This window comes from Clinocottus analis, unplaced genomic scaffold, assembly GCF_023055335.1.
Source record: "Clinocottus analis isolate CAN_PGR_092001 unplaced genomic scaffold, fCliAna1.0.p SCAF_4, whole genome shotgun sequence".
NCBI classification, from domain to species: Eukaryota; Metazoa; Chordata; class Actinopteri; order Perciformes; family Cottidae; genus Clinocottus; species Clinocottus analis.
Genome location: NW_027176153.1, coordinates 13,725,922 through 13,752,742, shown reverse-complemented (window position 1 = coordinate 13,752,742; position 26,821 = coordinate 13,725,922). Strand labels below are relative to the sequence as shown.

The 26,821-nt window shown below is 42.5% G+C and overlaps 3 protein-coding genes across 5 annotated transcripts; 2 read left to right on the top strand and 1 right to left on the bottom strand.

Moving 5' to 3' along the window:
* Nucleotides 1–266: 266 nt before the first annotated feature.
* Nucleotides 267–3,566, top strand: LOC137800622 (epithelial membrane protein 3-like). Of its 2 annotated transcripts, XM_068597889.1 has the most exons (5): nucleotides 267–828; nucleotides 1,898–1,982; nucleotides 2,080–2,182; nucleotides 2,287–2,427; nucleotides 2,947–3,566. In XM_068597889.1, the coding sequence occupies exons 2-5, from the start codon at nucleotides 1,905–1,907 to the stop codon at nucleotides 3,120–3,122; spliced, it is 498 nt and encodes a 165-aa protein (XP_068453990.1). In that variant the 5' UTR covers nucleotides 267–828; nucleotides 1,898–1,904; the 3' UTR covers nucleotides 3,123–3,566. The 2 variants fall into 2 exon arrangements, with proteins under 2 accessions (XP_068453990.1, XP_068453991.1); XM_068597890.1 differs by lacking the exon at nucleotides 267–828 and having other exon boundaries at nucleotides 843–1,982.
* A 244-nt stretch (nucleotides 3,567–3,810) lies between these two features.
* On the top strand, nucleotides 3,811–10,156 carry zmynd12 (zinc finger, MYND-type containing 12). The gene is made up of 8 exons (XM_068597879.1): nucleotides 3,811–4,066; nucleotides 5,542–5,671; nucleotides 6,443–6,614; nucleotides 6,711–6,874; nucleotides 7,112–7,234; nucleotides 7,332–7,416; nucleotides 7,985–8,115; nucleotides 9,880–10,156. Exons 1-8 carry the CDS (start codon nucleotides 3,927–3,929, stop codon nucleotides 10,009–10,011), a joined length of 1,077 nt encoding a protein of 358 aa, XP_068453980.1. The 5' UTR covers nucleotides 3,811–3,926; the 3' UTR covers nucleotides 10,012–10,156.
* A 143-nt stretch (nucleotides 10,157–10,299) lies between these two features.
* rimkla (ribosomal modification protein rimK-like family member A) lies at nucleotides 10,300–25,711 on the bottom strand. Of its 2 annotated transcripts, XM_068597557.1 has the most exons (5): nucleotides 24,825–25,709; nucleotides 18,694–18,924; nucleotides 16,823–16,909; nucleotides 15,404–15,607; nucleotides 10,300–14,710 (listed from the first exon to the last, which is right to left on the bottom strand). In XM_068597557.1, exons 1-5 carry the CDS (start codon nucleotides 24,985–24,987, stop codon nucleotides 14,199–14,201), a joined length of 1,197 nt encoding a protein of 398 aa, XP_068453658.1. In that variant the 5' UTR covers nucleotides 24,988–25,709; the 3' UTR covers nucleotides 10,300–14,198. The 2 variants fall into 2 exon arrangements, with proteins under 2 accessions (XP_068453658.1, XP_068453659.1); XM_068597558.1 differs by lacking the exon at nucleotides 16,823–16,909 and having other exon boundaries at nucleotides 24,825–25,711.
* Nucleotides 25,712–26,821: the final 1,110 nt, after the last annotated feature.

Sequence of the window (26,821 nt, the reverse complement as noted above, 5' to 3'; positions counted from 1 at the left end):
ACGAATAAACGTCAGTCTTTTTCTACGGGGAAGGGAAACATTAGAATGTTCGTGTAATAAATGTTGTCATGATTTTAGTTCCAATCAACTAATACTTTTTAGACGTTATTTAGATAGATATTTTATTAATCTCACAATTATTCCAGCAGAAGCATTTACAGGTAAGCAATATGAAATTTAGACTCACTGGAGGGATAATAGCGTTCACATAAAGATTTTAAAGTACATGATTCCCTTTAACTTTTTCCTTTTTAACATAGATGAAAATGTATAGTATAGTTGAAACCTCATGATTTGTTGTTTTGCTGTGGCCTTTACTGGCTTTAGCACATTAACTCAGGCATGTGTACATGGTCTCCCACACCCAGATGTTTTCAGTGTGCACTCTCAATACTCATTATGTAGAAATATGTTATGTTGAAGCTATGTGTTTATTTTTCATATATGCCCTACCACGACTGAACTCATGAAAGGACGTGATATGGTGGAATGATCATCATGCCAAAAAACTTGCCAAGTGGACTGTTTACAGAGGAGACTTTTCCCTGTGGTTTTATGTGCTTCCATTGCCCATGGGTGGGTCCCATTTGAGTCTTTTTTGAGGGTGATGTTGACCTGAGCAATTACAACGCACAGTAAAAGAGAGCTCTGTTCTGCACAGAGGAAATGGGCGTTCTTGGAAAGTTTGGATTAAGTGACTGAAAAAATAGGGGGTGTGGTATGGCTGGAAAGGGTAGGACCACCAAGAGGGACAAACCGTTGTAGAGTGGTGAAGCTGCTGCTACGCAGCTCCTGAGACCTGACTCTGAAAGACAAGCAATACCCAGGGTAAGTAGATGGACGCTCGGCTTTTCATATGATTTTAGTAAACACCTTGTTAAATCCGGTTCCAGTTGATTGTAAAACAATCGTTATAGTGATTCTTCACATCTTCTAAAATCACTAGTTCTGAAAGTAACAGGAAGCAAGAAAGTCTTGCCGTCAAAAGACATATGTTTTACTGTCACACATTTTGTGTACCATAACTTTTTTAATTAATACTGCCACAGAAAAAAAAGTATGTTACTTATTCAATCTGTGACATGAGTGGATTTTTATGTGATTCTTACACCAAAAATGTTTTATAACGATTTGTTTTTAACCCATTTTTCCTTCATGTTTACCTTTCATTGACTTTCATGTGATGGATGAAATCTAGTGTAACGACATCATTTGACTGTATTGTGACCACCGCCCACCTAAATGGACCTCTCCTACAGATAAAGATCTACTAGTTCTTATTTCTCTCTTTTATTCCTCGTCTTTTTTCTCTTTTGCTGCATTTCTCCTTATTGTGAACTGAAATTATTGTCGCTACAGCTTTGGTAGCCTCTTAAGCATTCATTTATGCACTAGGCTTACTGTATATGTGGAATTTCAAATAGCTTTGTTAAGTCACAGGCTTTCCTCAAACTATAATTTTCAGCTTTAATTAAATCCAAATGTAAGTTCAATTACAGACTGTATACCCTCTACCCAATTTAAAAACCAGCCATTCAGAAGTGGATTAATTGTGTAAATATTTTGGTACCGTTTGGATTTCAAGTCCCTCCCAAGTTCTCTGTGGTTTGCTGTACGATGGCGACACACAGTCCAGTCAAAGAGGGGTTTCAGAAATAACTCATTGCACTCTGTTTGGAAGCGTGGTCTTACATAACAGACTATACTCTGTTCAGCTACTCAGATTTTCCATTTTATGTGTCAAGGCAAAAACAAGAACGTTCCTTCACACTGATTTTCACTGTGGAACCTGCAAACATATTAAATTGGTCGCATGGATTTCCTTGCTCACAGTTATGTTGGATGCAGTTGCACAGGAAGCCTACATTTAAATTTTTGTGTTTGTTTTTGGCGGAAGGTTGAAAATGGCATACCTGCTCATGTTTGTGACCCTGCTGCATCTCATCACACTGGCAATTATGTTCATTGCAACTATGGAGAAGGTAGTAGTCATATTACAGCAACTAACCATACACAACATATTCAGCTTTATGTGCAACTTATCCAGCTGTATGTATCATGTCTCGTCTCTCTTTAAAGTCCTGGTGGGTGTGGGATGGCATGGAGAACTCTGACCTATGGTACAACTGCAGGTTTGACAACTTCACAGGAACCTGGTTGTGTGCATCCTCCAAAGAAACTGGTGAGCGACAATGTATTATAAATTATCTTTAACGTTTCCCTCCCAAAGGTAATTTCTTAGAAATAAGACAGTTTTTTAGATGTCGAATATTTTCCTTTTCTCAGATTGGCTTAAGGCAGTGCAGGTCCTGATGGTTCTCTCAGTGGTCTTCTCCTCTGTGTCCTTTTTGGTGTTCCTGGGTCAACTATTCACCATGTCTAAGGGTGGACTCTTCTACTTCACTGGCCTGTGTCAAGTATTTGCAGGTAACAGTGGAGTGAAACAATGTCCCGCGGACATCTTTTAGTATGATGATACCATTTCAAAAGGCTAAAACTTGCTCTGATTTAGCAAATACGCTACATTTTTTGCCCATACATTTTAGGTTTAGATTAATTCATATCATGGTATAATCCTTGAGTAGTGGCTGTATCTTTAGATTACTTTTTGTGATGGCTAAATAGGTTTAAACCTTTGTAATATGGTGGATAAGGTATACATCTGAGGCTCATTATTAGATTACTTTTTGTGATGGCTAAATAGGTTTAAACCTTTGTAATATGGTGGATAAGGTATACATCTGAGGCTCATTATGATCACAAATTTGCCTGTTATGGCAAACTGCATTTAAGTATGCCTCTCTTTTTTTAAGTCTATATGAATAAGTCACACAAAAACGTCCACCGATTTTGCGTTGCTTGCAGATATTATTTTTTCTGTGACATTTACAAACTTCCACGTATTCTGCTCCTAAAAACAACATCTATTTGGTTCTTTTTTTCTAGGACTGTCCGCCTTTTCTGCAGCTCTCATTTACACATTACACAAAAAGGAAATCCTTCAGGACTCTAGAGAACTGACATCCGGACACTTTGGCTACTGCTTCATCCTGGCCTGGGTGTGTGTCCCCTTGTTGCTGTGTAGTGGGGTCATATACATCCACTTGCGTAAGAAAGAATGACAGAAAAAGTAAAACAACTACAACAACTACTATTTTTAGATTTTTGTTTTTTTTATGGGAAAAATAAATAAAATGACTTAGTCAAAAATGTTTTTTGTAGGATGCCATGATCATTGCTCACTTTGGTTGATTTAATAATGTTGTTATAACCTCTGTGTATATTAGTTTTCTCTTTAGCAAACATTGAATCCTCAATATCAATCTGATATATAATGTGTCCCTTGTTTTTTAAGATGTGTACTATAGGATGTTTTGTTATCCACTGTTGTCCTGTTAATCAAGGAAGGTAAATACCACAGCAGTATTGTGCATAGTGCTTCAAGTCTTATTAGGCATTTAAATTACTTTTAATTTCACTATACCATAGAGCAAGCTGAAATGTATATATTTTGTATGTAAAGCTATTAAGAAATCAGAATATATTCAGTAGCTGCTTTAAATAAATATCACACAAAGAAAAAAAATGTGTGGTGTCATCTACAGCATTTGCAGTTCATTTCATTTTTGATAATACATAAAATGCATATGTGATACCAAATAAAGCTGTAAATTCGACATTATTTTATCATATTAACAACATGTATCCTCCTTCATATCTGCTAGATGTAGACTACATTGTTTACTGTGTCTGTGCGCGCGCACGTGTCTGCTACCTTTAGTAACGTAGAAAGAGAACAGTTGCCATAGCGACCGTAAACTGAGTTTCCCCAACAGTTGGCATTAGCTTCATTAGCTACTCCTGTTGAACAACTAGCATAACGCTGGGCGCTTGCTGCCCCACTCAAAGCCGGCTGACTTGTGACAATGCAAGCCGAGGCTCATGCTTGTGAGACGGCCTCAGAGGTGATTCCTCTCGCCCTGCCCAAAGGAAAGGACGCGTCGTGTGAACTTTGTCAAGGAGCGGCGCGCCTGCAATGCGACGGGTGTCGGGTCACCTTCTACTGGTAAGCTAAATTCGGGTTAGGCTGTTCGTGACCGTCGGGTTAGTTTGTCAGGGCATTCCTTTTAAAGTACCACAAGGTAACTCGTGCTGTATTCTTTTTTGTGTGCGCCTGCTGAAAAAAACATGTCTGTGGTGTGGACGTTAGGGGGCAGTGTTGGCCACGTTGTTTCAGGGCACAAACACCACGCACGTAACACGTCTGCGTGAAGAACGATCACGTGACAGTGTCGTCAGGAGGAAGAGGAACAGCTGGAAATACAATTACTAAAACCGTATTTTTTTGTTCACGTGACTGGAATCCCGATAATCCCGTCTGTTTGATCATTTCAATTCTGTTCACGTCAAACTTTTTTTCTTCAAATGAAAGAATCAACAACGCCGTTTGGCATAGGTGGGCATCTCTCCAGAGTCAATTACAGAGCATAAGATGGTGCTTGTGAAACCCTTATTGGCGCTGCATGGGGAGTAAGGAGGAGCACGTGGTGAAGTCCCTCCCTGTAGGGATTTATGTGAAGGGATGATACCCAGACTCCTTAGAGGAGCTTACACTTTAAGACACGTATTGTGCTCGCTTCCCTCTCATCCATCAAAATGAACTGCACACCTGGCACATTTCTGGTGTTGTATTAAACATTATAACCTACATGTTATACCTCAAAACAAGGCATAAATGGGGAAAAACCTGAGTATTTATAAGAACTTAAGCAAATACAATAGCTTTGCTAGTTAAGAGCTAGTGTTCTTTGTTTGAGCAACATAAAGTGTATGTCTTTGTAACGGGTTGCTTTGGCTCAAATAATGAGCTATATAATATCAGGCTGCTGGTTTACTCGAGACTTGTCCCAAGACCTGAGAAGACCCCATTATTTGTGTGTGTCTGTGCACTCACATAATGTTGATGGGAGGTCACGGCTAGATTGCTGCCTCTGTCTTAAGGCCAGAAACATAAATACAATGACACGCACACACATGCTCTTCTGTGGAAAAAAAAAAATGCAAGGAAAACCAAGACAGTTTCCACCGAAGTGTGTCGGAGAGGAGAGCCAGATGAACAAAATTACAGACCAGTTATGTAATGGCATACAATTTAGCATGCCCTTTGCACTCAGATTATGTTCTCTAAACAGGATAGAGACTCTGCTTTGAAAATGTTAGCATATCAGATCAAACCAACTGATAGAAAAAGTCCACTTAGTACACTTAGATAGTAGTTCAGATCATAGCAGAACAGGTTATTCTTCAATAGTCGGATTGCTGAGCCAGAATCACCTTCATTGCGTCTACAGGGGAGGTTTGACTATGCATCCAAGGTTGTTGAGTTGAGGGAAACTGAGGCAATAAGCCTCTCGAGGCAAATTTGCGATTTATGTCATCAGGCATTGAATAATTTTGACTTGACTTGAGGGAAGGAGTCAGTTAGGGAAAAACTTGACTTGAAGTTGCAGTCATTTATAACACATCTTTTGTTTTCCTCAGTAATGCAGAGCACCAGCAGGCAGACTGGGTGGGAATCCATGAGAGAATTTGTCAGTTGCTTGTTCCCATTCGCACCTCAACACTCATTAGCCTGCGGCAGGATGGCCACAATGAAACAGAGCTTAAAAAGGTGAGGATCTCTGCGATGCATTGGGAACACATGCGCACACACACAGACATCTTGTGTTGAGTCTGAGTCTAGTTTACGTTTCTCACTGTCAAGGAAAATCCAAAGAATAACATAGAGTCTAAAAACTCCAGTCTCCAGGACTTTTTTATTTATTTTATAAGTCTGTCTCCGATTCCATCATATCTTTTCAAAAAGCCTTGTGTTTCGCTTCCAGTTTTTTAGTTTTAGCTATCAAAATATTATTTTATCAAAATGCAAAATCCAAACCTGGATTATAAATGAAATGGTAGAATTACCTGTTGAATAACAACAACAACAACAACAACAACAACAAAACAGCATCTCAGGAAACAGTAATGGTGAAACACAAAAACTTTGGATTTTCGCTAGTACTTTACTGTGTGAAAATGTCATAAAGTACAGAAAAGATAAGGGTAGAGGAATAGCAAGGTTTTAGTTGACGAGGAGGAAGAATAGAAAGGACGTTCCTGCACTCAACACTTTTTTAGTCTCAGTTCTACCTTTTTGAGTCTTTTATCCGAGCAGGAGTTTGTCATGCTGTGACTGACACAGGCGCAAGAAAATACAAAAAAAAGTTTTGCTTCTTGGTACCATCTTCAGTACCATCAATGTCTGGATGTTACAATCGTGATATTCAAGCTTATATGGAATACTCCTGTGATTGCTGTCAGTAAAAAGAGTGCTTTACTCCCGCAAATTAATGAACGGTAAAAACAACCTGATGAGTATTTTGGTTTTGGTTTGGTTTAGTTGGAGCTGATTGAGATTTGTAGGTCGGTGGCTCACAGCAAGCTCTCTGAGGGGAAACACGAGGAGGCTCTGCCTGCCGCCCAGTTGTGCCTGCGCTATTCCAAAGACATCTATGGCCCCAGTGCGGTCCAAATGATCCCTGCCTATCTGCTACTGGCAGAGGCCAACATGGGTGAGGAAAGAGCACAAAATGGTTTCTTGGATAAAAATTGTCTTCTTTCTCCTTCCCCAATATGATATTTAATGTGTGTGTATTTGTACTTTCCAGGTTTGAGTAATTTCTCCCAGGTAGCGGAGCTTCTGTCACAGGCAGAGTGGACGGGGCTAAAGAGCTCAGAACACTCAGTCCACCACCAGCTGCACAGGAGCTTGGGCCGCCTCCATACAGCGACTGGAAACCTGGAAGCAGCTCTGTTTCACTTTGCAAATGATGTGTGTGTCATAAGTAACTCACTCACCAGAAATGGGTTGAGTACAATAAGTATTTTCGACTGTTCAGTTACTATCTGTATTGTGAGAAGCAAAATTATAGCCATAACTTTGCACAAGTTCCTGCACTCTTGCACTTTTGTTTCATGTAGGCCTACGCCACACCAACATTAGAAATCTATATGAAAACTCTATATAATAATACTGCGTAAAAAAGCTATTCCTCCGATTTCTTTTCAGATATACTTTGCCAGTGAGGTATATGGTGTGGATAGTCCAGTGACCTGTGGTGGCTACGTTCTCATGGCAGATGTTTTTGCCAAACGGGGAGACATGCCCACTGCTCGTTCCATGTACTCTGAGGTAAAATAAAACAGATGGGATGAGGCATAAGGCAATTTTGGCAAATCTGTTTTTGTTAAGGTATGGCATGGCTTATCTTATATTGTTCATATTGTAGGTGGCAGAAATTTGGCACTGCCGTTTGACCAAACTCCTCGAAGCCCATGTCCAAAATCCTGACATGGTGTTGGAACAATCTTTTGGTGCGTCTTGTCATTAAATATTCACACTTTAAAAACAAAAATACACACATTTAGGATTGGTCTGTCCATCCAATTCTCCCGCACTATTAAAACAGAAAGAATCATACAATTACATCACCAATCCTCCATTAGCTCCACTCGCTAAACAGAAGGGATCTCCATTGGTGTATCGCTAAAAAAACCAGGTCAATAGTGCCTGTGTTTATCTGAGCTGTCTTGCGGTGCAATCCGAAAGCTAAACCCCAGATTTACACTAGCATGCTTAGGGCTGACTAGAGACCAGTGCTGACACATCTCTGGCTGGGCAGCATCCGCACCACTACTCTCTATCGCAGCTGCTGCCCTACATATGATTCTAAGCCTGTTAGCTGCCATGCAATTTCCAAGGCTTTCTGGGATGTTTCCCAAGGAAAAGTGGATGTGAAAGCTTGAACAAACTATACAGAAGATGCAGACAAGCCATGATTTTATGTTGATTACTATTAAATTAATGAGGTGTTCTTAGATACTATACTGTAAAAGCTAATGAACAAATGCATCTTTGTTTTTATTCTTGACTTTCAATCAGACGAAGCCCAGCAAATGTTAAAAGCCATCTTGGAGTTTGAGCAAAACTGCTCCAGAAAAGACTCCGCTCAGATTGCCCTGGTGGCCCACTGCCTGGCGATGCTGTGGTGCCTCGAAGGAGACTACCTAAAGGTGAGTCACCTGACGAGGTGTGGCACTAAAGGTTCGGTTTGACATAGTGACACAGTTCCTAATTTCCCCTTCATGCACGCACTTTGGAGGGCCGTGCTTACATGGGATTATCTCTAATTGGTAAAGCCGTAAAGATGAGGTGGGAATTAGCAGGAGTTGATTTGACTATCTCGAATCTCTGGCTTCCTACGGTCTCTTTAATACTTGGGAAGCTATTTGTGTGTGAAAACTGCACCTCTTTAGATGTAGGATGAATGAGCATAGCTATAGTGCATCACGACAGTTTAGAAAGTGTGTAAGTGTGTGTGTGTGTGTGATTGTGTGTGTGTGATTGTGTGTGTGTGTGTGTGTGTGTGTGTGTGTGTGTGTGTGTGTGTGTGTCCAGACTACTGATTAAACACGGCATCCTGTCCCAGTGACCTTGTTGGGGTCTAAGTTCAGTGGGTCTCGGTTAGGTGGAGATTGAAAGATTGGATAAGATCTTATGGCAAAGTGCAGTGGCTTCACTCCAGCAAACATAGAAACAGACACAGACTGGTGGTATGTTGTTTTTTTGTGTGTTTCATCCACAGAATTCCAAAACTCTTTTAAAATGGTGACTTTTCTCCAAGGTCAAAATGTTAAGCAACATAGCACAGTTAGTTACCCTAACTTTGAGTGGCAAATTGGCAGCTGTAGGAATAAAGACAAGGACTCACAATGACAGGACGGTGCCAAGGTACCTAACTAACCCTGAGGACCATATTGAACTGTATCTTTTATCCTCACGGTGATATTCAATGTCTGCTCGCCGTTATCAATATGGAGGGGGTTGTCGGCTGTAACATTTTAATCAGGAGATACTTTATTTGAATTTAACCATCATTTATTACACATGCATACAAATTTAAACAGTGCAAAGTCTTTGGTGATTGGGTCCTGAAGTATGATAATAGAGGGGTGGTGATGCTGAGGTCAGATAAGGCTAATCCCCCTGCAGTCACACTGGTGGTGGTGGGGATGAGCATGACTGTGACGGTGACTGGGGTCCGATTGTGCTGAAATGACAACCGACAGTAGCAGAGTAGGAGAACATTTCAAAAGTTTGACAGCAGCAATGTGATTGGCTTCAGGAAACGGTGCAGAACCTGGTTGGTTAATTGAAAGTCAACACACAAAGTTAGCTGATAGAGGAGAGATTATGCATGAAAAGGAGTGTAAAGAGAGTCTCCGTGACTATACTTAATTTTCTCAACCTCTGTTCCACCAAGCCACAAGTCTGCTGTTCAGTCTAGTTGTCTTTACTACATATCAGAGGAGATTTATTGAACTACAAAGTAAAAAAAAAAGAACAACAAGAATGCACAGGACTCTGTGTAGTCACTGCTGTAAGAGCTCTGGGTGGATATAACGTAAAACTCTCACACAATCACTTGAGTAACACACACACAATGCATAGCTGTTTACAAATTGCAGGAATTTCACGGATGCCATTGCAAAACTCAACTAATTCCACATTGTGCCTGGCATGTTTCCATATATGGTCATGGTTTTATCAACAGCATAAATCAGTGCTTTTATATCCTTGTTTTCTCGTGGTTGTTAGCTGTTACAGTGTCACAACCGACCACATCAGGTTGTCGTAGGGGTTAAGTGGGATAAATTAAGCCGACCAGGTTGCAATCCAATTTTCAGTGATATTATTATATAAGTCAGCTTTACTCTCCCCGGAGAGTCTAACAGCTGCAGCTGCTGCGTTTGTTTCCGTATGTGTTTGTGTGCCAGGCACTGGGATTTGGCAGCACAGCCCTGCAGGCCAGCCAGATGATACCAAACCATGACCTGACGGAGCCTATCCAGGTCCTGCTGCAGCTGGTGCAGAGTCTACAGGCAGAACAACACCTTGGTTCTGACTAGTCCCCGTACCTGCCCTGCCGATCCCTCTGCTTACAGATCTGCTTCCCCGGGTCATCTGTTCACCTCTACAATGATTCACTCATGAACATGTAGAAACCAATGAATTGGAGACCAATAAAAGAGTACAGAGCTTTTGGAGTAAGAACAGATGTTGTGATTTCGTATTGTAAGCGGATAATGAAAAAAACATTCACATTGGCGCTCGGTTACTTATCTTTAACTAGCAAGTCTAAACATTTGAATGCTTACATAAGGGAGAGGAGACTCATTTTCATTGGTTTTGGATAACGACTGATCTTTATTTGAATCTAAAAAAGAAGCATGTATATTTACATCTTTATGCACATTTGTAAATGAAATGATTTTGGGATCATTTTGTAACACTGTCAGAATGATACAGAAGAGAAAGATGGTTTTAGCATTTGCTAAAACCTTTTTTTTTGCGCGATGTTTTTGCATACCTCATACTCAGCTGTCCAGAACCTCTATCAATTCACCGTGTTACGCAAATATAAATTAATGTCTATAAATCATCAACAGAGCATAAACATTGCATTTTCCCTCTGCAAATCAAAGCATATTGTAAACCTAATCAAACCTCAGGTTTGTTTTAAAACACATCGACATAAAATGAACCCGATGATTGCAGTGAAATTCTTTATATTATATACAATTCTGAAACATGTATTCATTATATCAAAACAAAGGATTACTTTTAAAATCATCCCACTGAATTGTACAACAAAATGTTGTTGTTTTTTTGGCCTTCAGATTCATTTTTGTGTCAAGAGGCCACAAAACGAGGAAACCCAGGGATTTCCACGTATTCCCTTTTAATTTTAGAGCCAAATATACATTAGCAGCAGTTAGAATTAAACAGTAACCTTGTGCTCTGTTGTGTGTTGTTGTACACAGTGACCAGTCCAAAGCTCCTTAAATGTTTATTCCAAGCTTCCCAGGCACCACCATTTTCACATGGTTTTTCTTCCTTCCCTGTGTCACTAGCAGGCAGTACCCGTTTCTTTCAGTCGCTTGCAGGTCTCGTGTCCACTTTATCACGGCCTCTGATGTATAAAAACCAAGCAGAAAGAAGCCCACCTGAACGGGGTTCATGATCTTCAAGTCATTTCTCCCAGAGGGAGCCAGACAAAGAAAAGGCATTGTGAACGTTGTTGGGGCACAGCGCTAACCGGAAAGGGCTAGATGTGCTCTGTGTGCATATGGATGCTGTGTAAACTACAGATTCAAATGACAGGGCTGTAAGAATGATATGAACATGTTCATTCCTTTCTATGGCTGGCTTGTCAATATTGATCTACATTTAAGGACACAATGTAGAGTGACACAGTCAATAGAAAGACAAAGACTTTAAAAAAACAGGGGGTAACCACATCTGGAGATAGTTCGCTCATATCAGGGATGCAACTCGATGATGATCAAGGCCCATCAGCCCTTGCATGTCAGGAGAGTGGACATCAGCGGATTTCACAGTTTGTTTGTCAAATACTTTCATTGTGTAGCTATGGGACCACATCACAGTCGTGTAAATGCTGTTATTTTGTCAGTGGAGCCACTGTGATCACTTGACAGCAGACTTGAAATAAAAGCTGCATTTCCTGTTGTTTCCTGTTTAGATTTGGCACCTTCAAGCAGGCCTCTGTTAGATTCCAGGTCCAGTTAGTAAATTTGGCCAACAAAAAAGGAAAAATTAAATCAAGCTTCACAGCGGTTTCACTTTATTGAGACAATATTAGTGCACAAAACCCACTTTCTTTTCTTTATACTATATATACTATAAATTAGGAAGAAAACAAGGAACAATATAAAACAAGCAAGGAAAAAAAGTGAGTGTTAACCATTGTATACGCCACATTGTCTTATACTGTAGTTTACAACCTTTTTTTCATTGTTTGTGTATCTTTTTGTCTGCCTGTAGGGATGTGTCATGTTTTTGACATGCCTACAGCTTGAATGGATATGTCGCGCTTTTGGGGGTCAGGGGTGAGATCCAGGCTGCTTCCCTGAGTAGTGTTCAACAGAAAGGGTCTAGAGTGTAAAAACATCGACTTCACAACGTAGGACTGAAGAATTTGTGCTTTTGATGGGAGCTGTAAATTATTGTTCTGACTGGATGACATTTACACCAGAATACCCTACCTCTATGTTGACAGTTATCTCGCTGCAGGTGCACAGGGGGTAAATCAACTGGAACAAAAAACACCAGCAATAAGCTCTTGGCCACTGAAATCCCTGGATATGTTTTTCTTTCTTTAATAAGAAAAGAAACGTAACATTCTAATCAAAGAGACTGCAAAAATATAGTTCCCATTTTTTTTATTTGTACATCATGCCAACAGATCTTGTGGGTTAGGTACTTCATTGTTATCAAAAAATAAGGTGAAAACAACTAAAGTAAAATCTACAAAGCATGTGACTATGAAAACACATCTGACCAAATCCAGCACCAATTTTCAGTTTAAACCTTTTTGATATTGCAGGTACAAACAGGTTTGTCCACATTAACTTTAGAAAATGTCAATATTGGCAGTTGTGTCAGTCGTTCCAGTTTCATCCGCTGGATACTAATATGCACTGAAGCTAATCCACCACCTAAATATTTACAAAAAAACTAAAAATAATAATAACACTACTACCTTTTTAGCTCTTGGACATAAAGAGAAGGAACACCTGGTATAACAGGGGCCATTTGAAAACCATGAGCATCCTGGCTGATATGTACTGTATGTTTGAATATCTATGTCGTTATGGCAGTGAGACGTCACTGTTTTGAGGTATATTTTTTTCGCATGTATAGACACGGCTTTCACACTCTGTCTTGTGTCTCCTAAATAGGCCATCTGAGCGCCAAAAAAAAAAAGCATCCGTTTATCATAAAGTGCTATTGAAAGAATAAAAAAAAAAGCCGCAGACTGCTGCTGCTGGTAAGGCTAATCAAACGAGCCATCTAAGAATTAAAAACTAAAATTCAAGTCATGGCACTCCATTTGTATTATTTTTTTTTCGGTATGTGACTCTAAAAACAGAACAGCTATTTGTTATTTCTCATACCTTGACCAGGTCAGTGCAGCTTTGCTGACATGTATATTAGCCTGATTCCGTCACAGTGAACGGACACCGTGCTAGTGCCCAGGATGACTCTCTGGTGCTCTGGGTTTGTAGTCTGGGCTGATGCTATTCTTATCAGCGCAATGGAGGGAAATCATTCTGACAGCACAACGTCAGCCTCTTATTAACTGTGACAGTAGAAGCTCTGGCTACATTTAAATATTAGCAATTCACGATCGATATTTTAGTTATCGGAGCGATAAAAACATTGTGTATACATTCTGTTGTAGTTGGATTTACAACATATGACGTGTCGTGAATTCAAGTCTCATTTCAGTTATTGTGAATAGCAGTAAATGTGACATGGAAATCCCTCTCCAGTTGCTGCAGGATGCCGTCCTGTTATGTATCATTGAAAAGAGTACTACATTGCTACATTGGAACTGTCAGTATCATGTGCCCACTAGCATGAGGATGTATTCCTCTCCCAATGAGCTAATCACCTGAAAAAAAAAGAAGAAAAAAAACACTTCATTTTGCCTCCAATCCACCAAACCTCACTAGAGTCTCCACAGGAAAGCCCCCCACCTTTTAAAAAAAAAAATCACAACATACTGTAGATTCTCCTTTAAATATTATGGTAACGTAAGGATATAAATATGGCAGGTGCTTTTATAGGAATCCAACACCGATCCAAAAAGCATAGTTACCTTTACCCTCACTATTTTTGCAAAATAGAAACTAAAATAGGCCCATTTGGCAGTTATCTCATCCCACCACCAATACGTCACCTTGTTTACTTATGAGCTAAGTTCGGATACTGGGGTTTGCAGTTTGGGAGTAGAGGTGCAAAGTGAGGAGAGTCAGGGGAGCAGCCTCAGATCTTTGTTACTTTTGATGGGAGTTTGTAGGAGAAGGCTCATGTTTTGTTTGTCGCTGGTTGTGTCTGTATGTGTTTGTGTTTCTTTTTCTCTGCTCATGTTTTGCATTCAACATTCAATGTTTTAATTGTTTTTGGGTTTTTGGATTGATACGTGTCTGTTGGCATGCGTACAGGTGTGTGTCGGCGTGTTTTCAATATGGTTTTGTGGTGTTTGTGTGTGCATGAAGCTCCTTGAATCTTACTCAGTCAATAATTTAATTTCATTGGCGAGAAGAGTATTGAAGTTGTAGGCTGGATCGGGGAGATCGGGAAGTGTGGGGGCTGTGGACTGGCAGGGTGAGGACTGGGAGGGCTCGGCCAGCTCTGGGTCACTTTCGCTGGAAGTAGATCCCACACTCATGTTGCAGACGGCCTCGGGCAGCGAGCCACCGCCAGTGGGCACGGGGCACACCTCTGGCTCGCTGCTGGTTTCGCTGGTGCTCGACACGACGGACAGCAGGGACATCTTACGGGTGAGGCGGCTGGGGAGCATCGACAGGGCGTAGTCAGCAACGATGCCTGCCACATCTATGCCACAGGCCTGGTCGAAGGCGATGAAGCCCACGTTGGCGTTGGCCTCGCAGACCACAAATGAGCCGTCGTTGAGCTGCAGCAGGTCAATGCCGCACACATCCATTCCCAGGATGTTAGACACCTCTATGGCCAGCTGCTTTCCCTGCTCGCTCAGTGGGCACATCATACCAATGCCACCTAGTCAAGAGAAAGACATTAAATTGATTAATACTCACAGCATTCTGCGCGTCAACAATCAATGTATGACGAATCAAGAGCAATCCTCAAACATGCAGTATATGTGGATGCTATAAGAAACATCAAAACACCACATCAGATCCACCTACAATCAGTGTCAACATGTCATGTTTCATAAATGCAGAATAATCTGATGGCTGGTGTCCTAAATACGCCACAGCACATTACAGCACCAACCAGACCAAAGCTGTCCATGCTTTCACATTGAAAAAAATCATTCTCATCAGCTGGAATACTGAGTCCCTGATGTCTTCGGGGACGATTAAGGATAAGCTTGTTGATTTGCCAGCGTCACCCAAAACTGGACTGCGTAGCAGATGGACTACTATACTTGATCAATTAATTTGAAAGACAATACAATCATTACATTTTGTCCAACACAATTACTTTTGTAATTCTAAAAAAAAGAGAAATAAGATCCGATAAGATCCAAATAATCAAAAGCCGAGAAAACAAAAACCTTAAAAATAGACTAGTTTTGCAAGATTCAGAACCGTTCTTGTTCAATGGTGCTGGCGCTGCTGGTAACTGTATCGTAAATGAAGGAGCGAGTTCAGTAATGTAATGTGTGTGTGACTGCGCAACAATTTAGTAATTCACTGTGTTGTCATTGACTCTCGGGCATCTGCCTACCCAGGGAGCAGTTGCTCTGCATGCGACCGTCAGTGGAGCAGCGGAGCATCGAGCCGATAACACGGCCGCCCACCAGAACCACTCGGACATCCCGGCCATGCGACTCCTTGACGTACTCTTGAAACAAGTAGGGGGTATCATGGCGGATTAGGTGGCACAGATCTGTCAGGTGGTGTTTGTCCCGTGCCAGAAAAACAGCCTTGCCTGGGGGAAAGGAGGATAGAGAAGATTAAGGAACAAAAGAAAGGTGAACTTATTTTGAAGACTGTGTTGACAAAGAAGGTTTGTGCATTTGATCATTCAAATAAGATGTTTGCAGGGGTATTTGCGTTGGGTAATTTCCCAAGTATTGCTCACAGGTAACAGCCCTAACAGCACTAAATGATAAATGTTAAATGTTAAATTAAGCTGCTTCTGTTGACAAAGTCTAATACCCAGTGCCCGTGGCTGCTGTGATGGGACGCTCCTTTTCGCAGGCGCAGGATTGCTTCTCACAGAGGATCGAAAACGCCTGCTTTAATTAGATCCACTTGGCTCTGTCTTCTGGTTGTCAAGTCCTGATCCAGCACCAGGGAAAATGTTGCGCTTGCTATGTGTGTGTACATTGTGAGTAGGTGACAATCCAAACAAGATGACACGGTAATCCCCCCGGTAGCATCATGAAGATGTGAGGATGGACAGTGGCAAGCACACTTTACAAAAATAAGACAAGCAAGGAATCATGGTCTTGTGACTCTGTGAGACACATGACTACTTTGTACTGGATATACTAAAACATTGATTTGGAGATGTGCACACAAAGACATTCACTTTGTTTTGAATTACAATATTTCACATCCCAGCAACTGGTCAGGAAAAAGCAGATGCAGTGTGGGAATTAGTATTGACCTAATGACACAGATGATTTTGAAACAGCCCTTTATAATTGTTTACAGGCCTTTATATTTGCTCAAGCCAAGCTGGACTTAAGCCAATGACAATGGTTGAACACAGAGGGGAGGAAAGCAACCCTTAAGATGCAGAACTCTGGGCGAGCCAAGGTGCATTGTTATTCCTTGGCGAGCCATTCATGTATCAATTACTATGAATAGAAAAACTAATAGGTCAACAACTAGGGCTCGTCTCCAACACTAAAATCCAGGCTCACATTTCCCACACAAGCCCCCTGTGAATTCATGCAAAACAAGGAAACCTGGGTAAATTAACTCGAAACAAAGCTGATTAAGGCGGCAGCGTTGCAGGCTTCTGTTACGCTGCTCGTTGCAGCACCGCAGTTCTGATCATTTAACACGCTGTCAACGGATTTCATGGACCGAGCGGCCACTCGGGGCCTGCAGCGTGCAGCAGATAGATTCTTTTTGAGGTGTGGTGTGGCGAACCGAGCTGGTGACAGGAACAAAAATAGACTGATGGTCTTACCTCTGTGGCCACGTGCATTCTTCACCACCACAGGGTAGCCCAGTGGCTCTGCCTCGTCAATCATCTTACGGAAGTTGTCATGCCCTCCTGGGATATGCCATGCACACAAACACGCAGCAGACACACACCCAGAAACATGCACCCACACAGTGGTGTAAAAATATATTGGAAAAAATTGTCCTTGTTTTGCTAGCATTGTTCACACATTACAGCCGACTGAACAGGGTGGGGGGAGGGAATGTAGCACGTCACTATGGCAACAGAAGTGACTCAAAACAGCGAGGCCGTAGGAGTGTTGTCCAGAGATCATACTTATTTTGCTGCTCGCTTGATTCATGAGATTGGAACGAAGCGGTCACTGAGGGATGCAGGGAAGCAGCTGACCATGTCTGACTTTGAGGCCGTATAGCAGCTTGTAGCAACAGATGTGCTTCAGCTTTTCTCTGCGTTGGTTTGAGAAGTGCTTGAAAATGTGTAAAAAAAAAATTGAAAAATCAAGGTGGAACTTCTTTTTCTCTCCATCACTATCTCCACTACACGACCCCTCTCTCTTTGTTTGCCTGTCTGGACTTATCTGGCATTCCTGAGAGACCAGATGTGAGCTACAGGTTTTTCCACATTCACATGTGTTTTTAGTGAGAGAGAGAAAGAACAGAGGGAGCAGAGGAGTAGAGTGGGCAGCAAATGTGGGTCCAACCATGTCATAAGCCGCTGAGGTGGAGAGCAAGAGGGGAGGTAATGGGAACTCTTATTTTGAAAAATCATGAGGGGGCATGGGGTGGGGCGATGAGGGGGTGTTACGTAAGCTCTCCAGCCGCTCTGCATGCATCGCCAGGCCTACTGTGCAGAGAGACGGATGGAATGTAGGCCAAACACCCACTCCTCTTTCTTCCTTTCTCTTTCTGTATCTTTCTCTGTCTGCGCTCACAAACACCACACAGCTGTCAATTTTTTGAGGGGAAAAAACAGAAAGAAATGCATGATGTTGGTTGTCAGCCTCCAATTTTGTCTTATCAAATCAGCGAACTGCGAGCAATAAACACAGCAGAGGCCTGTGTTGTGAGGGCTGCATCCGCACATATCTTGCCCTGGATCAACAGTAGGAACTTTAGAAATGCATGTGGTTTAGTGGACAGCTATGAGGATTTATTTGTCGTGACGAATGGCCTATTATACTGTTATTCAGACACATGGACCGGAACCTGTGATGCAACTAATATGATTGAAATGCCCAAAAACCACATACCCGAGACAGCAGTGCTGGCATTTATGATAATAATCATTGCACTGTGTATGTTATTTCCCCCTACAATTTGTTATACATACTTGCAGAAAATATTTACATCCATAATCAAGTAATATGTAATAAATTCTAACTTTGTATTTACTCAATATCACTTACTTTGACTAAAACACAGCTATATCCCTGACATAAACAGCAAGGGCTGTCCATAGTTCTTTTCAACACAATCATGTGGGACACAATTTTATAAAGAATTGATGAATGATGTATGAAAGAATGGAGGCTTTGAAGCAAGCGTGACTCGATCTTTGGGACTGCTTGATAAGAAATTAGAGTAAAAAATAGAAAGTAGAGACCCTGACTAAAGCCAGGGTTACTGTGTTTATTTGTCTGTGCATTTGTGTGTCACATTTATTTATGCCCTCTGCTGAGGGAACTAAATTCTGCACCGGACAAACGGTACAATGCAGCGTGGACTACTTGTTGTGCACACACTGGGAAGCACTACTAAAGTCAGTTGCATCACTCTTTTTTTCTTAACTGACCTGCTGACGATAGTAACAAAGAAGAAGCACGCCGCTCCAGACGCCATAGTTACAATACAGTGCTGCGTCGAGCGTTGACTCACCATATGAGAAGGTGTCGGGGAGAGGCACACCATGGCCGGCCAGCTCCTGAAAGGTCCAGAACTTGTTGACACAGTTGAGTATGGCCTGGGGACGGTTGATCAGCCGGCAGCCCATCTTCTCCAGGTGGCGCAGCACGGTGATGTCACTATCTGACTGCACCCAGGGCGTGGGCACCCGTACCACCACCACCTGTGGATATGAGGTCACCAATTCTTGCTCCACTCGCAGACCTGGAGGTTGAGGAGAGGAAACAAGATGGCCATCATTAAACAAGTATTTAAACGCTGGACCTGATCTTCATTCATATGATATAAACGCAATACAATTCTGAGCCACTAGAGATAGAACACACTTGTATGTAACCAGAGCCGTCAGCCAACACCATGCTCGTCTTCTACAATTGCCCTGTGAGCGACCATTACATCCCCAAAGTCATATTTACAGGATCTGGGAATGTTGTGAAAGGGGTTGGTGAGATCTTGAATCCAGCATCTTCTGGTGGAAAAGTTAACTCGTCTGATGAAGAGACGAATTGTGGACATTTTTTTGCAGTCGTCACCATACAGCTCAGACTGAGAGTTGGCCGGGTTACAGGACCAGGCAGAGGCAGCCAGCTCCGAGGCTGGTGGTGTTAAGTCGTGAATTTGGAAGCCGTCTTGCTAGCTGATATGATTATTTACATGCTGCCCGTATCCATAAACAGCACTCCCCTGCTGGGACGCCAGCTCCTCTGCCTTTTGGGCAAGGAGAGAGATATCGTTGCTGATGTGCTAACACTGTACACTACTGTGTCTCAAAGTAGGACAGTGGGGTAGAGAGACATGTCTGAAACCTCACGGGTCTTGAATTTAATCACACATGAACAAAAATCACAGAGAAAGCCAGGTTGGAAACACTATATTGTATTTGGTCAAACATTTTCTTTGAACAAAGCAAAACTGATAGTCAGTTCTTTTGTTTTATTGAACAGTCAAACTGACATTGGTCGTTGACGGCTCAGTAAGCTCCGTGAATACAACAGGCTACAACACGTGGAGCAACACTAACTTTCCTGTTCGCAGAACAGAATACCATTTTGATGGAATATTGGCTTGATATTTGCCAAACACAGATGGCAAATTCTCCAGCCAAAGCCAGAGTTTTGGCAGCACTTCACTCTGGTGACTGGTTTTAGTTTTTCACCCTGGATGAGAAGAGGAAACAGAGACAGACTGTGAGAATGTTTTGAGCAAGTGATGCGACCCAACGGCTCGTCGGAAAGAACAGATTGGGTGACAACACAAACCTGTGTGTTCGTGTCGGTATGCACACACAGATATATATGTGCAGGATAGAAGGGAGGAGACACATTTGTCACCAGCGCAGCACTTCATCTCTACCGTGACCTGAATTTCAGCCATCTTAGCATCTGCAGGCTCACAATAGAGACATCGCCTGTGGCTGAGATCACCAGAGGTCACCAGAAGCTTGATGGTTGCTGCATACATAATAAGAACCGACAGCCGTTGATGTGCCGGCAGATGCGCTGCGCATCAAGCCTACGCGATGGGTATCGCGCATGTACAATGGGTGGGGCCCAGCCGACACTTGTTTTTTTTGGAGCAGTTCAGTGCAGAAACAGGTAGAGGAGGGAATAGAGATGAGTGGCTGGCAGAAAAGGTCAGGGATGTCTTGTAGCCTGAACACAGTGGAAGGAAGGGAAGGGGAGGGGCAAAAAATAGAAGCAGTATGAAGCCATGAAAAGACTGCCACCCCTCCCTTTTTCTCCTCCTCCTCCTTCTCACAATCTCAGTATAGAAGCAGGAGGATTTACTGTCTCTCCAGCCACACTGCTCTGATTGTGCAGCTACTGAGAGCACTGAGAATGGTCTTACAGTGGGAAGTGTCAGGGGATGCGGTCTCATGGTTTTTGACAGACAGTATTCAACAGTTCATGGTGCTCGTCTCCATCTCCAGGGGAACCAAATAGAGACCAATGAGGCAGCCAGATGAATCAGTCCTATTCATTTGTGCAAGTGTTCGTGTGCACTGCACTGTACAATATGTGACCGTTGCAAAAAACATTCAGAAGCCCTCCCCGATCATTTTGGCGTAGAACAAAGGCAACATGGTTTTTGAGTGACAATGTCTACATTTACTGCGCATGTGACCTGTTTAGAATTACAATGGATGAGATGTATTTTTCCCTCTACGACAGGCCGTGATGATTGCGTGGTTTGATGAACTGTATATGTGTATGTGTCCCATTTTTCATCAGCCGGACAAAGCTAACAAGCATTACAAGCATTCTAGGCATACCGCTGCAACGTCACAAAGCAGGCAATGCTGACAAATGCTGTGCCAATGCTCAGCTGGTGGGTCCTGCCAGCTTTGAGTCCAGTCTCAGTCTGAGTATCCCGTCTAAATTAGCATGATGGGGCAGCAGGTTCATCTACAGTTTCTTCTGGTTCAGCTTGGGCTAACAATGCCTTCAATGGTCTATTTGCATATCTGTCATGAGTAACTAAGATCAGACAAAAACATATACTGTCGGCCCACTGTGAGACCAAGCATTGGCACGGCACAACTAAGTAAAAAACAAACAGTAAACAAGACAATTGTTTGGGCAACCAAAAGGTTACAATAAACTTCCATGAACTGGAAAATTCAAATTCAAAGCTGACAACTCCCAGACAGGCCTAGGGAGCAGCCTGTCAGTCATAAGGTAGCCACGCCCTAAAGCATCCCCTGCTTTGTTGTTTATTTTTCTTAGTGGCCCCCTGATGGCCAATAGAAACAATGCCAGCTCAAGGCACCTCCATGTTGGCTTCACTTTTCAGACCCGGAGGTTGCCACCTGATTTAAATAGATAAAGTTCTGAGAAGAATTCAACATGTTTATGAAGATACCACTTTTCTTTGACATCACACTTCACAGACTACTTACTCAATACTCTAATACGTAGAGTGGAGGAGGAAGTACTCGGGTATATTGGCAGAGTAAGTCTGTACTCACAACAGTCAGATTTGTTATTGGAAAGATGTGTCAGCCACTCACACCCTAATACGCTGCTGATAATATAGGAACAGTGTTTTCAGTTACAACAATAACAGTACAATATATTGTTGAGGGTGTGTCAGTTAATGATTCTGTCGCATTAATTATTTGATCATAACATATACATTTATTTCTGTTTTTCTATCACAAGGAAAACATTAGCTGTATAAGCCTCTTATGCAATATCAATAGCATGTAAAAGTTATTGGTTGCATGTGAAAACATGCTAATGAGAGAGTGCAGGCTGTTCCATGTACACAACATTTACATGTACAATCAAGCCACAGCCCTTAAAACTCACACATTTATTTTTTTAGAAAAATAACTGGTATTTTGCAACTTAAAACCTACTGTGTGAGATAAAACTTATTACCCATCAAATCTTCCCTTTTTCAGTATATGGCATTAATTTATAAATAACACACAACAGCTTGTAGATGTAGATCAGGGTAACATTCATGCTATATTGGCTAATCATCATATAGTCTAATGGTATAGTCTAATCATAAAATGGGGAGGAGATGCTTCCTTATTACTGTTATGACCACGTATAAAAGAAAGGCTGAACACTCACAATAGTTGTAACAACAATTCATGTTTAAACATCTCCCAAGACAAACCATGAAATCCCTCTGGCTAGCTGACTACTGGTTTGGCCGGCTTGCATGTGTATTTATCTCTCTTCTTGGGGCCGAACTGAAACGCCAGTGTAAACCTTAACCTGAGGGTTGTAAAGGCGTTTTCAGTTTTAGGATTGCATTCTGCCCTACTTTCAGAAATACTTCCAAGACCAAAAAGAAGACCTCAACATTGTTTTGGTTTAGGTTGTTAACATAGCATCTACTGCTAGCATAAAGCTAATTGTTGAACCACACCTGGTATCAGTCTGTTTCTTTGAAATACCATGTAGACATCTGAGTAAAAACATGTATTTTTATTTATCCTAAACATTGTTTTTTATATTCAAATATAAATGCACCTAAGGCAGGATGAAGTGGTGAACAACTCAAACCACTTAAACAGGTGGTCAGTGACCAAAAGAGCCTTATTGATCACATGATGGTGAAATTCCACTTGTGTTCCCAATGTGGAAACAGTATGGCTTGTAAACACTCCCTGATGTTGTACAGTAATGCAGTGTTGTACAGTAGCCTACTGCAGTGTATGCTTATGCTGAATTGCTAATCCACACGACGATTCAAAGGATGTGCATATTACAAGAGATTGCTTTATCTGGTAAAGACGACGTGGTCAAACTGCCGTTTCCACTTGGATTTTGCATCTGAAAGTATCTTCCAGCTTTAGAGTACACCTAGTCTGTATGTGTAAATGTAATGTGGTTTATTGTAGATCCAAAAGCTGCACGTAATGCTCAGTGGGCATCTCTCTATTCACCTCAAGGCCGCAGCCACAGAGCATAGCAGGCCCACAGCATGGCTAATCTGTCCACTGGCTGTTAATCTGTGATATCAAGCCACGGCTCAGAAGATGTATACAGATTTGGGGCCAAGATGCATTACAGGTCGTGCCAACTGCCCCGCTCTAATTGTGTGTATCTTAATAAACCACAGGTCTAGACAGCTGCCTATCTGCGTCCCCGTGTTGGCTAATAAGGTCAATTTTGTTTGTATTTCCTGGATAATTTTACAATTTTCTGATAAATTCTAGGATATTCTCTTTACAAATAGCCGATTATTTATATTTTCCTTATGTTCACACATTTTCCATTGGCTAAACTATAGATGTCTAAGAGACATGTGGTTTCTTAAATGTTAAGCCTTTCCCTTTATTACTCCACTGTTGTCATACGAAGCCCCACGTTGATATTAAAGCTTTGCCATGAAGGAGCTGTACAGTAGATGTAACAGTATCAACAGAATGTGGCCTGTGAGGGACGTGCTGCTCCATCTCACCCCTATTCATCCCACATGGTCTTGAAACTATTCGGCATCTGCCAGTGCCAGCCTACACCATTTATGTGTTAATTGAGACCTGCACGCCTCTCGTGGTGACACTGGCCCCACTTCACAACGCCCCGATAAATTCCATGTGTGTCTGTTTGTTGGGAGTTCCTACTGTTACAATCCCTCCCTTAAGGCCTTCTGAGAAAAGGTTGTCATCTCATGACAAGCGGAGCAATGTGTTCTGGACAAAGCTGTACCAAAATGACAATACATAAATATAACATACGATCAGTCATTGTGACATTATGTAGGCAGCATAGATAGGGTCAAATATACAGAGAACCTGGACCGTTAAGCTTGAACACAGGGCTGAGTCGACAAACACACACGTGAATCTATTGGCTAATTGGTTAGTTGATTTAACCCACACACTTGTAAAAGCATCACTTTACATCTTTTGTTTACCAGAGTTGTCCTTGTAAGTTTCTCGTCCTTCAGCACAAAAAGGCATTTACAAATAACTAAATTACTTGATCAAGTTTTGACAATCAATATACCAATGTAGTAATGTATCCGGTAATGTCAGCAAACGAGTCCAAGTTGTGGCTCCATTAATGTAAGATGTGCTTAATTTACTTTTTTTAAACTCAATTTTAAGAGATAAAACACTTCATGTGCAGGTTGGATCCGGTGCACATAACGTTTCATATAAAAATGCATGTGCTCGGTGGCTTGAACTCGACTGGGCTACATACGCCCCTTTGTGCGTGAGGCACGTTATCATGCGTGGGGCCAGTTCTCTCCATGAAGCCCCCATATGAGAGCACACCATAGCGTTTTAATTACAAGCCCTCTGTAATAGCAGCGATCCCCACTGCTTAACCATCGACGGCGACGTTGCTGGGATTGCAACGTATTCAGCAAAATTAAATCAAGCATCATCGCTCCCCTCTGGAGGCACTCGAGCTGGAAAGTGGGTTAGGCGGTCACGTCTGTGGTTACACTCCGCTTCCTCGCTAGCGGGCAGACCGGGCTAGCCCTTCCCCGCCTCACAAGCAGCAGTGTGGGTCCCCAAACAATAAGCGCCTGCCATTAACTTCGTGCCGCACAGAGAACAATCCGCTCCACTGCGCCATTCGTGTGCTCTGTCAAGACGCCGCCCGGTTTGACTGATCGTGCGGGTTACTTGCCTAATTGTCCCTCGCTGATCGTCAGCACGATTTGATCCATGAGGAGCGAGCGGAACTCTACGTCCTCGTCGGCGCAGTGCTCCTTCAGAGCCCGGAGGATCTGGACCTGAGGGTATTCCTGGCTGATGCGGCGGTCGGTCACGAACCAAACCCGGGAACACATTTTTTTTTGTTTTGGGATGCGTGGAGAAAGTTTTAAAAAAATTTAAAAAAATACCCCCCAAAAAATCTGGCCGAAAAACAGCCAGTTGTAGCTGTGTCGAGGCGGCAGGTGTGTGTGTGTGTGTGGTGATCCCGGCTCACACAATGGAGAGCTCGGCGGCTAGCAGCACGAGCGGGTTGTGGTGTGGCTAAAAACAGGACCACGGGCTCGACCGTCGTCTGGACCGATCCGGCTAGGACTGTTCACTATCACCTTCGGGCGCCTTCATCTGCAGCCTCGTCGCGCTTTTCTCCACGGCGCTGCAGTTAGCTGAACCCGGACGGCGCTAATTCGACACGAGCGAAGCCGAGAATAACGGTCTGTTTACCCGCAGGAGCGCGTCTGTTTCCTGCCGTCGTCCAGCTCTCGGCACTACTTGCCCGCCGGGGCGAACAAAGCCAAAGCCGTGCCGCTTTATATTGTCCCTCGTTCCGACTCAAAACTACCAAGGAAGTTTTTCCCGCGATCGCAGCGGTGTGGCGTTGCAAACCGCAGACTCGTCGGTTTAGTACACAATAAGCTAGCCGACAACGACGACCCTCTCTCCTTCGGTTGTCTGCTGTCCACGAGTTTTGGTGCTGAAACGTGCACGAGCTTCGTTTACAACTCCGCTTATCTGCGTGCCCGTGCACAACATACGGGGCCTGCCCCAAAATAAAAGTTTTGGACTGGCGCGGACCAATCGCAAATAGGAAGTGGACCCATTGTCCACACGGCACGCTGAAGATGTGGGCGGTGCGCGAGCGTCCTAACCAATAAGGACGGGACCCGAGGAGGGGGCGGGCCGTGTGGAGGGCGCGGAGAGCTGCGTGGAGTCAGCGCGTTCTAGTCTGCAGTGCGCACGAGACTGCGCACATCCGAACCGGTTCAGACCAGATGGTGCGAGGAGGTTTGGCGAATACCGACGGCGCTGTCTCCATGCCAAAGTGGCAGGAAATGAGACAAGGTCGCAAACCAAAGCCTCTGCCTATCTTCCTTTTGTTTCCCGTCAGGTCTGCCTCAGATCCCAGAGACCGGGAGGCGTTTCCTCCGCCGACATCTAACTAGTGTTTGGCCTGGCTGCTGTCTCGCAGCGGGACCCAGGGAGAGCCGGGTAGAGGGAAAACACTCCATGTGATAATGTGCGAAATTATGCGAGTGACCCACTTCCTCCCTCTGTCCCTGTGCCAGAGAGAGGAGGGAGGGGGGTAACTCCAGTCAGACGTAAACACACAGGCATGTTACACATATTCTTAGATTCAGTGGGACTTCCCAAGTGTATCATCTCCTATGTCCATCACGATTGACGTCCACGAATCCTCCTAGAAAGAAACTCTTTTAAGGCCTTAAGTTTTCTTCAAAGTTGTCCAGTGTTTTATAGTTTGTACATATTGCAAAGGGGAATAGCTAATTTGGCATAAAGTTAATGGTGCTAATTTATATATATATATATATATATATATATATATATATATATATATATATATATATATATATATATATATATATATATATATATAAGAATATATATATATATATATATATATATATATATATATATATAAGAATATATATATATATATATATATATATATATATATATATATATATATATATGTGTGTGTGTGTGTGTGTGTGTGTGTGTGTGTGTGTGTGTGTGTGTGTGTGTGTGTGACCACTGTGTTACATATGTATATTCATATCTTGTTGATACATCATTCATTTAGCTCTGCTGTTACAAGGACCGATGCAGGAAAACATTCCTTGCCGCTGCTAAAAAACTTTATAATAAAAATAAGTCACCTCTGGCCAGATC